At 61.0% G+C, this 13944-nt stretch overlaps 3 protein-coding genes across 3 annotated transcripts; 1 reads left to right on the forward strand and 2 right to left on the reverse strand.

The window, feature by feature from the left end:
- Positions 1 to 18: 18 nt before the first annotated feature.
- Positions 19 to 7341, reverse strand: BESB_061660 (uncharacterized protein; the record flags this gene model as incomplete). The annotated part of the gene is made up of 6 exons (XM_029364580.1): positions 19 to 915; positions 1150 to 3041; positions 3229 to 4125; positions 4364 to 5871; positions 6251 to 6519; positions 6892 to 7341. The coding sequence occupies 6 exons, from the start codon at positions 7339 to 7341 to the stop codon at positions 19 to 21; spliced, it is 5913 nt and encodes a 1970-aa protein (XP_029219288.1).
- A 456-nt stretch (positions 7342 to 7797) lies between these two features.
- Positions 7798 to 9636, forward strand: BESB_061670 (uncharacterized protein; the record flags this gene model as incomplete). Its single annotated transcript, XM_029364581.1, has 2 exons — positions 7798 to 8316; positions 9067 to 9636. 2 exons carry the CDS (start codon positions 7798 to 7800, stop codon positions 9634 to 9636), a joined length of 1089 nt encoding a protein of 362 aa, XP_029219289.1.
- Positions 9637 to 12767: 3131 nt separating this feature from the next.
- Positions 12768 to 13897, reverse strand: BESB_061680 (uncharacterized protein; the record flags this gene model as incomplete). Its single annotated transcript, XM_029364582.1, has 3 exons — positions 12768 to 12913; positions 13435 to 13628; positions 13785 to 13897. 3 exons carry the CDS (start codon positions 13895 to 13897, stop codon positions 12768 to 12770), a joined length of 453 nt encoding a protein of 150 aa, XP_029219290.1.
- Between the last annotated feature and the right edge of the window lie 47 nt (positions 13898 to 13944).

Here is a 13944-nt window from a genome sequence, read left to right on the forward strand (position 1 = left end):
CGCTTGCCGCCGCCTCCCTCACGCATTCCCCCCCTGCGTCTTCGCCCCATGAGACGACGCGAAGTCTACCCCTTTTTTGTGTGCTCCATCGAGTGCTCCCGGATACGGCGACACGAATCTTCCGCGCTCGCCTCGCTCTGCGGAACGAAAGGCTTGGTTCTCGCCTGCAACTTGCGCCTCTCCTTTCTTGGCTGCTTCGCCTGCGTTCTTCCGGCTGCCCTTCTTGGAGACCCCACAGTCAACAGCAGACCCTCCGGAGCCGTCCAGGGCGCCGCCCATCTCCGCGCCCGCGCTGGGCGCATGCGCCGTCGCGGTAGGCACGCCGCCGGTTTGCGCGGCGTTCAAGACGTGGTGGGGGTGCGCGCCTGGCGGGTAGTGGGCGGGGGCGCCAGGGAATTGAAACGAGCATGGAAAGCCGGAAGTAAACGAGAAGGGATGAACCGGACCAGAGCCTCCAGCGACCCCCGACGACGCGCGCGAGGACGGCGGCGCCGAAGGCGGCACCCCGCCTCCCGCGTACATGTAGTTGTTCATCTCTCCTGGCGCTGGACTCTGTGAGGAGGGCGGCCCAAACGGCGACTGCGAGGGATCTGCACCGGGGACCTGCCCTGGCGCCGCGCCTGGGGCTTCAAACGAAGACGCGGACGCAGGTGCGTTCGACTTGCCGCGGCCGCAGTCCACGTAGGGCGAAGCGAATGGAGGCGCATAGCCATGGCGAGGGGCGGGCGGGCCTGCCGACGGCGGGTTGCTCCCCCCGGGGTACGAGGCGAACGGGGCCGATGAGGGTCCAGGCACGGGCATGTTGTCGCCCCCCGCCCCCGGAGGCGGAGAAGACGGCGAAGCCGACGCAGGCCCGGACGCGGCGCCGCGGCCGCCCACGCCTGACGATGCGTTTGACGCCGATGGGACGCTGCTCTGGGAAGAAGGAGAAGACAAAAACACAAAACACGAAGCACATGAAGACCAAACGCGGAAGAGGCGAGGCAAAGCACAACCGGGCCGTATACCCAAACGCGGAGTGCACCACGGGGACAAAAACCCAGAAAAAACGCCCCCGAAAAACCAGCAGACACGGAAGAGAAACGCGCGCAAACACGCACGCACTGACCCCACAATCCGGCCCTCTCATCCGCCTCCTCCAACACTTACTCGCATCCACCCCTTGAAGTTTGCATGGGCACTCTGCCGTCCCGCGGCGGCGGCTACCGGATCCTGGTCTGGTGCACCGCCGGTCCCTGTCGCGGTCCCTGCAGCGTTGGGCTCTACGGGCTCGGTCGGAGGCGAAGGCCCTCCCCTGCTAGGGGGGGCGGTGCCTCCCACTCTCCCGACTGCCCCCGCTCCAGCCCGTGGGGTTCCAACGGTCCCACCTCGAGCCGGAGGGTAGAAAGGCCCAGACGCCGCAGAAGGCGGAAATGAACCCGGGGGCCCCGCCCCCGGTTCGCCTCCTGTGTCCCCCGAAGGCGCAGCGCCGAAGAACTGCGCGTAATTGGCCCCCGGACCTCCCTGCTGGATGGGATTCACGACGAACTGCTGCTGTCGATAGGCGTTACTGTACTCAGGCGGATGCCCACCCACTTGACTAGCGCCTGAAGAAGCGCCTCCAGCGGCGCTTCCTAGAGGTGTCTGCGTGCCTGTGGCCCCGCCGCCGCTGCCTGAGCCCCCGCTCCCGCCCATCATCGCCAGATTGCCGGGGGGGCTCCCCTGGGCTCCTGAAGAGACAGTCCCCGGAGCAGGCGCCTGCGGCGCGAAGCCCGCGTTGGGGGGGCCCGACCCGAAAGCGTCACCTCGACTCTGGCCGAAAAAGCCGTTGTCTGCGGGACCGACACTGCCTGCCCCGCCGGACCCGCCGCCGCTCCCCGGTGCAGAGCCACCTGCAGGGCCGGAGCCCCCCGCGGGAGACCCGCCGACGCTGCCCGACTGTCCCCTTCCTCCAGCGAAGCCCGGGGGACCGGAAGCATGTGCGGAGCCGTATGCTCCCGCGGCGGGGCTTGGGAATGCGCCGGTCCTCGCACTGCCGTCGTCCGTCTCCCTCGAGCCCGTCCCCGCGTCTCCGGCGCCCGCGGCAGGGCCAGCCTTGTTGGGCTCCATGGGTCCCGGCGCTGGAGGGCGCGCGTAGAAATACTGCACGCCCTGGCCAGCGGCGCGGCCCGCCGGTGGACGCCCAGGCCTGCCCTGCTGCTGCGGGGGGTAGGCCCCAGGTGCGGGCCCCGGCGCCCCTGGGGGAGGCCGAAGGAAGACGCTCGAGTGGGGATACGCAGGCGAGACAACAGGTACGCCCGTCGCCGGATTATAGAACGAAGGATGAGTTGCGCTGGGCTGTGACAGCCCTCCCGGAGCCCCCGGGGACCCGTAGGACGCCGAGAAATCGACGGCTCCTGCCGGACCCGCAGCGGTCCCCCGGGAGGCGAACTGGGCAGCTAGGTTGGGGGGCTGGCCCCCGGGCCCCGCTGTGGGGTGGACGACGAGGTGAGACGACGCTGCGGGGTGCGAGGCCGGGAACGAAGAGAAGGGATGCGAAGCGGCAAAGTACGGATTCGCTGCAGACGTAGGAAAGAAGGGGGGGCCTGCTCCAGGTACCCCTGGAGGGGCTGAAGCCAGAGCCACGTGCGCCGGAGCGTGGCCGTAGCCCGCCGCGGCGGCCCCCGAAAGCGCGTGAAGCGATCCAGACGAAAAGGGAGGACAAGCAGAAGGGTGTGGTGCGTACGCGGAGAGAGGGATGGACGCGAGGCCCGCAGGGCCGCCTTGAGCGCCCAGGCTGGCAGCGGAGACACCGGGGGCGTTCGGCTGGAGAAGACCCGCATTCAGGGCCTCCTGGCCCCGGAGACCCGGCAAAGCCCCCGCCCCGGGTCGCCCCACCACGCTCCGCGGAGACGCAGTGAGAGGGCAGACACCCGGTGCGGAGGCAGGAACGTGACGAGGCGACGCGAAGGCGTCTGGGGCAGTGCGAGGCGGAAGAGTTGAAGAAGCTGCGAACGAAGCTGCTGCGGAGGCCAACTGCTCCTGCTGGGCAAGGTGGCGATGTAGCGAGAAGACATGGAAACCTAAAGAAGGCATCGGAAGCGCAACCGGAGGGCCGAAATGAGAGATCAGAGGAAATATCCCATACATGCAAAGACGTAGGTACAGACAGAACTGGCACTTGACTCGATAACTCGCCGCACCTCCTCGTAACACGCAGTTGTGCGGACTCTTTAACCAAGACTATTCGATTCGCTCTGCAGTTCTCACCTTCGGTGTTTGCCGACGCGTCCACGCCGTCTGCCGTGGCGAAGGGCGGTGAGTATCGGTCGGTGCCTCCGGCTTCGTCGTCCCTTCTCGGCTGGACATACAGTCCTTGCTGTCGCGGCCACGCTGCGAACGTCTTTTGCATAGCCGTGGCGGCTCCGTCTTTCCTCCACAGCTGCGCCGCCTGGCTGGCGTGGGCTGCCGCGGTCGTCGCGTTTCGCCCACTGCTTCCTTCTCGCGCGCGTGAGGAAGACGCCGCTTCGGGAGGCGCAACGTCCTCCGCTTCGCCTCCGGCAGACGTCCGCCTCCCCCTTCTGCCTTCGTCCTCCTTCCTGGCCGCGTCGGCTGCGCCGTCTGTGACTCCGCCGCCTTGAACCTTCCCTTTTCTCTCCTCAGACGCGTCCCCGTCTTCGCGTCGCGCCGCCGAGGCTCCCTCGCAAAGGAGGCCGCCCGCGCCGAACTCGGCGTCTTCTTGAGGCGGAAAGAAAGGCTTGCCGTCGCCGCCCTCGTTCGCCTCTTCGCCGTCTCCGGCTGCGTTGTAGGCACTGCCCCGGAACTTGTCGCCGGCGCCGCCCGCGAGCGCCGCGCGCGACTTGTGAAGCGAGGCGTGCGGAAGGCGCGCGGAGAAACGTGACGAAGGGAGGAAGGCGTTCTGCGAGAGACAGGACGACGGCGACGGGCGACAGAGCAAGCGATCCAGCCACAACCGGCCCCCGCGGCCTCTCCTGCGTACCACGCGACACGTGGGACCTGAGGAGAACGATGAGCCGTCATTCAGGAAGGGCGGCGGCGGCGGGACGAGCGACGGAGGCAGCGGCGAAGTCGACGACGACGCCAGGGAAGACAGATACGCAAACGTTGATGCCGGCGGAAAGAAGCACGGTCGAAAGTGCGGATTTCCTAAGCAAAAACAGAAAACAACGGCGCATAATCGACTAAAAACCGAAACGAAGACACGCCAGCACCAACAAACATGCCTACGACTCCCTGTCCGATCCTATGCGCGGAAGCCGCGCCCAGAAGCCTCTGCACGTCCCGCGAAGCTCCTCAAGAGGCCCGAAGGGCGCGACTACTCCCACCCTTTCCCCTCTCCTCCCCCCCCCCGCCCCGCATCTACTTTGAGTGGCGGTGCGCCTACCTCCGGACCACGCGACCCAAGGCGGCGAGCCGTCGCCGAGGATGGCGTCGACTTGTTGCACCGTTTTGTATGTTCCGTTTTCTTCCTCTGCTTCTCTCTTCTTCCTGAGGTCGTCTCCGTCGGCCTCCTCAAGGCGGCGCTTGTCCCCCGCGTCGCGCTTGTCGCCTGGCGCGGCGGCGGCAGCCCCGCGTCGGTCGTCGTCGTCTCGCTCGGCGCCGGCCGCGGCGAAGGCGGACTTGTCTCTCCGCCGGGAAGCGGCGGAGACGCCGCTGAAGGCGACGTTGCGGGCGAGGCCGTCGTCACCTTTGCCTGCGAGTCTGGCAGCTCCGAGGCGCTTCTCGGCGGCGGCCGCGTGGCGGCGGCTCGCTTTCTCACCGCTGCGTTCGCTCTTGGCCGCCAGGCGCTCACGGAAGGCGTCCCAGAGAGGGTGTCGATAGAGCGGATCGGAGAGCTCGAAGCGCATTTGGTCGAAAGCCATGCACTGAACCTCGAGGAGCTGCTCCTTCTTCTCGTCGCGGCTGCGCATGCGGCGCAGGAGCCGCTCGACGACTTTGATGTCCTCCAGCAGCCGCTCTGCGCGCAGCAGCGTGTCCTTCCCGACGCGTTTCTGCTTGCGCAGCGTCATCTTCTCGCGGCCCGCCTGCCGCGGCCGGAAGACGGCGAGCGGCGAGACGTCTGAGGGCGAGCAGGGCGGCCAGAAGTGCCGCAGCAGCGGCTTCCCCAGCTTCTGCCGCTTCTCTAGCCAGTAGTGCTGCACCTGTTTCACGAGGACCGGGTGAATCTGCAGCTTCAGCTCGTCGCGGGCGATTCGTACCGCGTCCTTGTGCGTCAGCGCATGCTCGTTTCCGCTCTTCGCGTGGACTTCCTTCTCGAATGCGTCAATCATCTTCACAAACGCCATCTCAGACAGAAACAACTCGCCCTTCACCGGGAGCGTCGACGCCCCCCTCTCGCGCGCCGCGCTGCACAAAGCCAACCTCTTCTTTTCGCGCCCCTCACCCGCCTCCTCTGCCTCGTCCTCGCCCTTACGCTTCCGCGAGCCCGGCGCCGCGCCCTCAAAGAGGCGACCCGGAGCGGGCGGCGCCGCGTCCTCGCCCGCCTGCGCGCTGTTTTGCAGGTTTTCTTCCTCGCGCGGCTGCGCGCGGGTGGCACCGGCGCCGCCCGCGGAGAAGGCAGCACCATTCAGCTTCTCGCCAGAGCCGCCCGTTGCCCCGTTCGCAGCCAAATCGCCTTCTTCGCCCTTAACGCCCCCCGAGGCCTGCGTCTCCTTCGCGCCCAACTTCGCCTCCTCTCTAGAGGCCTCCTCCGGCGCGTCGCCCGTCTCCTCGCCCTTGGCGGCCGCCGCGCGGTCGCAGGAGTCGTCGAGGGTGAAGAGGTCGACTGAAGACAAGAGCGACGGCGGCGCATAGTGCGCGATGCGCCGATTCAACTCGCGGACAAAGATTTCGTCCTCCTTCAGCATGTCGTAGTGCACCAGCGACCCGTCCGGAAGCCGAAGACCTGTCGGTCTGAATTGAGAAAAAAATGAAGAAATAACATCACGCGGATGAGCACTCCCCTCAAGATATGCGAAGACAACACTGCGCCCTCTACGCGCATCCTCAGCCAACGCCCGTAGGAGAGGCGGAGAGAGAGAGGGGGGGGGGGGGGGGGGAGAGGGAAGCGTCGCCAGAAGACCTCCGTCCTGTCGCTCCCCCCCTCTCTGGCGTCTCGAAGCTTGAGCTCATGCGAACTTCTGTGCGGCTTCTTCGAGACTTCCTCGTGGTGTTTGAACGAGTAGATGCACGATCTAAACCAGTAGTTTTGAAATGTTAATCAGTACGTTCAAAATCGCTTTTCCTAGTTCAAATTTGAGCTGTGGGGTCACGTTTCGTTTCCTTCGCTTACTGATCCCGGTGCTGCTCAAAGCGGATGTAGTGATCTGGCCGAATGAAGTCCGGGAGGTCAGCGTCGTGCGACTCTTCGATTTGAATGGGCGGCACGACGATCATCTTTTGCTTTTTCTTCTTCACAAGCGGCCCCGCGCCGCCCGCGCCGTGGCCTCTGTGCGAGGAGGCGTTCGTGGAGACGGCGCTCGCGGCCATGTCCTCCTCGACGAACTCCGTCGGCGACAGAAAGCCGAGCTGAATCGGGTCGATCCGCACGCCCTCTTCTTCCTGAAGCGTAGAACAGAGAGAGAAGAGAGATAGAGAGAGAGACAGAACGGAGAGAAGATAAAAAAGCCGCATAGGCATGACAGAAACCGCCTTTCGCGAGGCCGACTGCTGGACATGCAAAAAACAGCCGCGCGTGAAGGCCCGCGGCCGGTCGCGTCCATCTGCGCGCACGGCTCTCCTCGCTCCTCCCAGCCCCTTCGTCAGACCGCAGCAAGAAGACACACAGAAGCATGTGTCTGTGCAGAGAGGTTGTTGACGCAGAAATCTCCACAAGCCCTCCTCTCTTTCCCTCTCTCTGCCCCGCAGAGCGCGTTTCTACACGCACGCGGAAGCACCCAATCGAAGTCTAAATCTCAGCACTGGTGCACCTACTGCGAGCTGCTCCAGGTCCTCGTAGCGGCGAATGATGAAGAGGCGCTTGGTGGCGTCCACGGGCCTCGAGCGCAGTTGTCTCTGCGGCGGCGGAATCGGGACTGCCGGCGGTGCAGGAGGCGCAGCGAAGTGCGCCTTGCCCGACTTTCCTGCGGCCGCCACGGAGGCCGCAGAGGTCTGCGAAGAAGCTGCCTTGCCGGTGCTCGCCGCTCGCCCCGAGAGAGAACTGGGCGAAAAAGAGGCGGCGACCGAAGCCTGCCGCGCGGGTCCCGCCTTCCCACCAGGCGAGGGGCTGGAGGGGCCCGGCGCGCCTCCCCCGACTGCGGGCGCCTGCAGCTCCTTCTCTCCCGCGCCTGCACTCCCCAGTCGCGAGGAGACTGAAGAGGCCCTAACCGACGACGCGGCGCTGAGAGACGCTCCCCCCGCCCGCGAAGGCGAGGGAGGACTCATGGTGGCGGGCACACAGCGGGGGAGAAGCAGAGAACAACGAAGGAAACGTCAGTCGAGCGCCACCAGCCGCCCCAAGAGACGCAGTGAGAGAGAGAGACAAGCGGAAACAGAGAGGAAAACGAGATAGGAAAACAAAATGCGCAGCCCTCCTCGCAGAGCGCCTCTCCGAAGAATGCACACGCAGCCTTGCGCGGAGAAACGTGCGACGGCGGAGTGATCGAAGCAAAGGAGGTTTCTGAAGAAGTCGAACAACGGCGGGCAGCCAGTGCGAAGACAGGGACCGGGGGCCGCAGAGACGCAGCAAAACAATTGCGTGTGGAGAGACCGAAGAGGAAGCGAAAAAAATCTGGAAAGCTGGAAACAAAGAGACCTCAGGGACGAGACGAATACGACGCAGAAAAACGATACAAATTCCTACGAAACAAGTGAAAAGTCTGCCTGCCTGCGGGCGCCATGATGGTAGCCGTCTCGAGTGCACGGCTCTTGTCGATTCCTTTCTCTTCCCACTCAGCTGCTGGAATCTCCTTCACGGCCTCACGCGCGCGCGACGCATCGTCGCGCACAAGCGGCCTCTGGAGATATGGAGCACTCCGGGCCTTCGAGCCTCGAACTCGCGTGCGGCGCAGCGGCGACGCAGCGAGGAAAAGAGGCACAAGGAGAGGCACGACGAAAACGAGGGCAAAACAAAACAACCGGAGACGATCGATCGCGGACGGAACACGACGAAGGAAGGCAGCGAAGCGAGAAGAGAAACAGACCAAAGACGAAGAGAAGTTGAGACACCCTCTAGTTAGACAAGGAAGCGGCCAGGGCAGGCTGAAGCACCGCGCGTCGAAACGCGAGGAAAGCCCAGAAATGAGACGAGACGGAGATGGACCGCTGCACCCAAAGAAGCCAGGAAACGCCGACGCATCACGAGGCAGAAGGCAAATGTCTCCGCTTCCCCTTGCGTTTCCGGTGTACGTACACCTCAGGGTACGCAGAGACTGACGCGGGCGCTAAGGGGAGCGCGCGCACCACGTGTAGTTGAGCAGGGAGCTGTCACAGTCCCGCCCGAATGAAGGCGAAAAGGCGCAGGGCGCGTTCGCTCGACCTCTCTCTCGAGGTCGCTAGAACGGACGTGGAGCCTGCGCCTCTGGGCGGCCGTCACTGCGGTGCCTGATGCCGCGGACTGCCGGCGCTTCAGCACGCAGCCGCGATCCTTCTACAAACAGAGGACAGCAGAGAGCCACGCGCTCTTGAGTGCTGAGAAAACGAGAAACTGCGAGGGAGCGGAGCCAGAGGGGGCTCCCGTCGTGGAGGCTGCGACGCCGAGAAGCGGCCGCCGATGGACGCAGCAACACGGTCTTCCGTGGAGTCGTTTGTGCAAGTCGAACAGGGGCGCGAAGTCCTCATTTTCATAGAGAGCGCGAGGCCTTTCCGAACGACTGCCTCCTTTCTCGTGAGCCTTTCACTCGACGCCTGAAGCCCTGAATCGATGCCCTCCCGCAGGCTGCAGCGCCAAGTCCGTCCCCCCCTCGTCGTGCCTTTTGGATCTCCCGCCCTCAGAGCGCTTCACACCAGCCTGATGGCTAGGTCACACATTCATTTGCATAGGCCCTGAATCCTCGCCACGCCGACGCTGTTGAACGAACGCCTTCGCGCGACAGCGGCCCTGAGAAGCACTGCGCAACGTTGGCCTTCTCTACGGTATCCACGTGGCTGCGCGCCTGCGCGCCTGCGCAGGTGCCGCTGGGGGAGCCAAACGGGCGAGAGGCGCTTGCGTGTTGTCGCTGCCAAGTTCGGCGAAGTCAACTCGGTGGAGAAGACGCCGCGGCGCTGAGAGGCGCGATTCAAGAGCTGAGACCGCCGCGCGGCGAACAGGCTGCAGAGAACATGCGGAAACCCGCGCCAGACACATGCGGTCCCCCCAGGAGAGACAGAGCGCTCTTCGGCGCCACACACACAGCAACCGGCTGTCTTCCCAACGGCGCAGTCTCTCGGCAGTTCGGAGGAGAAAGGAACGGCGAGAGAAACGCCGGCGCGCGAGAAAAAGGAACGACACCGCCGCGCTGTGCGTACGCTGCACAGCTATCTTCCTGTCACCCGGCGCGGGAAAAATTCGCGAAAAGTGTCTGGGGTCGCCTTATGAGCGATGTGGCAACGTGCGCGCAGTGGAGGCCACAGGCGCAAGTTCAGCAGGTCAAGGCGAGGCAGAGGGCGCAGCGATTTTTTGGGCCCGGCGCGCGCGATGACGCGGGGTCGCCCGCGAATGACGCCGGAGCGTGGGAACGGAAATTCGGTGAATTCGTCTGAGGCGAGGCGCCTGCACTCCGCGAGCGGCAGGGGGCGTCCTGGTCTGCGTTGGGGGGAAAAAAGACAGAGGAAAAGGGGGCGGAGAGTGGCGAGAAAAAAGCCGAGGGTGAGGCGCAACGAAACTGCGAAAAAAAGCGCTTTCCAGGAGAAAAATTGGCACAGAGACGGGCAGTTTCGCAGGCAGGAAGCAGGCGAAGCGAAAGGCCATCTCCACTCCACACTGCGCTCGCGTAGGACCGACTAAACGCGTAGTACGGCGACGCGCGCATCACTTTCGAAAAAAGCGCTGCCCGCCCGCGGTGGAGACCAACAACGAGAGCGACTGTTGCGTGTCTTCTTCAAAAAGCACAGAGAGTCTGGAGAAAAACGGCACAACCTTGCAAAGATACACCTGTCTACGCACGCGACCCGCACGAGGCACTCGAAACCCCGCCAAACGTAGTCGCATTTCCGCGCGTACGGAAAAGAGAATTCGAGAATGAAAACGACTCACAAATGAAAAAACAAACCCCGAAACGAGGCCGCCCACGCCGGGCGATTTGAAAATTGGCTGCGATCGCCTTACGCAGGGATCTCACGCGGTATGCATCAATGCTGGGTGATACGAACACTTGCACTCGCGAATCGTCGTCTTTTCCAGTCATGTATTTAGAGAAAAACACCTGTCATGTATCTTCGTGTAGATTCCGCTCCTACGGAGAGAAAAAAGCTACCTATAATGTGATGATAGTGATACATGGTTTAGGTGTGATCTTCTTGTTCTTGAAGCATGCTTTGTACGGAGGACACGGTAATTTCTTTGCACCCATATATATATAGATAGATATTGCCGGTTCGGAGGAAGTTTCCCCCAGAACTAACGTGATCTCCTATTTCAAAGTACCATTAGGTTCGTACTATCGTCGGCTTTTTTCACGCAGCCTCAACTCGCAGCGTATTCCCACAAGAAAGAACCGCGTATAGCTTCTGTGTAGAAAATGCAGAAAAACGGAGCACGTGTCATCTACTGCGCCGCGATGCGATACAGCAACCAGCAAGTATTTGAATAGAAAACGCGCGCCTGATGGAATGTCAGGAGGCTCTTGCGCCACTAGGAGAGTGAGAAAATCTCGACGATGCCCCCCGAACCGGTTGAAGTCAATTTCAATTCAGCCGTTACAGTTACAGAGTATATCCGCATGATAGCCTATGCCGCAGTCATTCGACTTGCAGATACCTAAGACAAGCGGAAGTGTGACTGGAAACATAGATGTATATATATATATATATATATATGAGGTATGGGTGTATATATATATATATACGCGCGCGTATACGCGCGCGAATACATACATATATCGCTTCGATCTTTGCGTATATAGATATATTGGTGGACGGTAGATGGATATAATTATCTTTATAATCATGTACGAAAACCAAGTATAGAGCAGATACTGGTACGTATATATATATATATATATATAACGCGGTAGGCACTTCGAGCTCTTTGTAGGAACACTTTCCTGTTCACGCACAAAACGCAGTTCGTCTGCTTGGCTCTCGAATCGAAGGCGGCGCCCAGAGTTTGCGGCATATGCTTGACAGATGAACATACCTTACAGCTCCACGCTGAGCCGACGAACATAGACCGCATTCAAGTAGGTGCAGATCGTATAAAAAGCAATTATGCCCTGTGCATATAAGTTGAGGCTCTCAGCTATATATTGATAGCATCCCGGCTAAACGTCTCTTTTCTTTAAGACACAATTCCCCTCTTTTCATTGTCAAAAGCGAAACAGCCCTTCGTGAAAACAAGGAATTCAGCTCATCTGAAGCGACTGCTTGGCCAAGCATGTATGCGAATCCCTGCTTCTGAGATAGGAATTCCAACGCGGCTGAGATGCCTGTTGCGTCATGCTCGTATTCGCGGTGCTGCCACCCGTGTTCGTATGACGCACGTATTGAAAGGCGCCCCTCTGCATGGCTGTTGTCTCCTTGCAGGGTGGACGGCAGAGCCCGCGGGTGTCTGGAAATTCTTTAGAATTATGTACTTTTAATAGGCGTTTTCTAATCTAGTTATCTTTACTAAATTCGGTAAAATTCTTTTAAATTTATTCAGATACAATCAAAAATTATTTTGAACATTTGGAACACGATACAACCATCTCCGTGAGTCCACATCCCAACTCCCTTAATTAAGTTTGTAAAATTTTAACAAAAAGACCGGGGGCCTATTTCGTCGAGGGTCCCGGCCGTTTCTTAGGGGCGTCCCAGCGAATCCAGGTTGCTGATTTTTCTCTCGGCGCAAGCTGGGGCCCTCAGTCCGTGTCGAGGCCCTTCCACGCGGCGGGAGGCCTCACACCATGCTGTAGCCTCCAGTTCCTACACGCTTAGATTTCAAATAAGCAGCAACCGCCTGATTGGGCGTGGGAGATACGGCCCTCCGCCGAGATCGAGAGAGACTACCCTGCCATCCACTCTGAGCTACGCGCCGGGTTCTCGTTAGCAGCAACCGCGCACGCGGCTCGAGTGAAGCAGGCAGAGTGTTTCGAAGCTCCGGCAGTTTCAGTATCCTCTTCTGTGTGACAACACAGAGATGAATATACATATGCATGTGGAATGAGAGGAAACGAAACGTGATTCCGTGTTGCAACGCCCGGCGACCTTCTGTGAATCTCTCCTGCGGGGCTCCAGCGGCCGCGCTCTCTACGCCACAGTGCCGCCCCCTGCCGGCTGTCGAAGACAGGTACGTATATTGATTTCGTAAACGAGTGAGCCATTCCTGTTTCGCGACTGTGCTCACTCAAGCTTTCGAGGCGCAGACCGCGGCGCGAGGAACCGAGCCTTCTCTTCGTGTTTCTCGCACGCGAAAAAAGGCTTACATACACCCCAAGGATAAAACTGTTCGTGCAGACGACTCGCGTTGAAGCTGCCTTTACAGCTTGTGACGTAATCCGTCGGAAAGAAACAAAATCCGGCCGAGATAGGCATCAAAGCCATCAACGCATTCACATGCATAGGCACATCTACGGGCAGATGCACCTGAGGCTTGGAAGCGACAGAAACGCAGTCCCGCCGCCTCAGAGGACAGACGAAAGGGCGGGGCGGGGGGGTGGGCTAGGACCTCGCTTCCTGCAGGCCTCCCTGCGCGGCTACGAGCCAGAGTTCTGTTTCTCAGCGGAGGCCGCGTACGCCTGGAGCTGCTGCCATTGAGAATCGACGTCGACGAGACGCTGCATCAGCTGGTGAGGACTTCTGTACAGGCTGAGGTTCATCATGTGGGTGCCGTTCCCTTCCCCTGCGGCCAACCGCACAACAAATCAAGAAAAAAGGTGTAAACTCGTATCCCTCTCCCCCCCCCGCATGCATCTTACAAAGCAGGCCGACTGCAGCCAGACATGCTGTCGCCAAGCCAGTTTTAGATCGGCATCTGTAGAGATATATGAATATGTGTAGTTACTATAGATATATGTAAGTATCTGGGTAGGGACGCGCAGAGGTTAAGACGTCGTTTAAAAAACACTGTGCGACCCCCTCTTGAAGAATGCGAGCAGATTCCCGAGATTCACACCTGAACGATTCGAAGACCAGATACATCACCAAAAAAACGCTAGAAAAAACGATCGGAGTCATCTTCAGTATTCGAGTAACCATATGTCTTTCGTTTTCGATTCGACTTGGGAAGCACCTCCGGTCTTCGTAGGCCCGCGGCCACAGCGCATAGGCGCTTGCCCTCCTTATCAGTCCACAGCTCTTCTGGGGGCCTTACGTCCCTGGTTGACTTCCCAGGTGTGCTACTGGTGTCTCTTGGGCGCTCACCGAAGAAGAGACGCAGACGGTCGCTCCGGCCTCGCGCCGGTTGGGCTCCTGTCCGCGCGGTCGTAGGCTTTGAAGCGGCGGCGATCGCCGGACTCGCGGAGGAAGAGGAGGCGCTATCTGGAGCCTCAAGGATTTGGACAGAGAGCGCAGGGTTCTGGTACCGCATGGCGGGAAGGAAGAAGGCGCAAAAGTCTCTGCGAAAGCCACAAATCGGGCAGAGTTGCACATGCTGTGTGAGCCGTGCCAGTCTGATTTCCTTGAGGACCGACAGACGGGCCTGTGATAGTCCCGCGCGGGGCTGAAACCGCGGGGGCCCCCGCCTTAACTGGTATGACAGGCTGCTGCCTTACTTGACGATGGCGTTTTCTTTGAGAGGTTTGTGTAGGAGAAACTCGATGCCCTTGATATTCTGAAAGCCTCCTCCGCCTCCAAGAACGAGCCGCTCAAGCCGTCTAGCTGACATTTTGGCCTCGAGTGTGACCCCTAAATCCTAATGCGTATTCCTCCGCG

Source organism: Besnoitia besnoiti, chromosome V (assembly GCF_002563875.1).
Source record: "Besnoitia besnoiti strain Bb-Ger1 chromosome V, whole genome shotgun sequence".
Taxonomy (NCBI): Eukaryota; Apicomplexa; class Conoidasida; order Eucoccidiorida; family Sarcocystidae; genus Besnoitia; species Besnoitia besnoiti.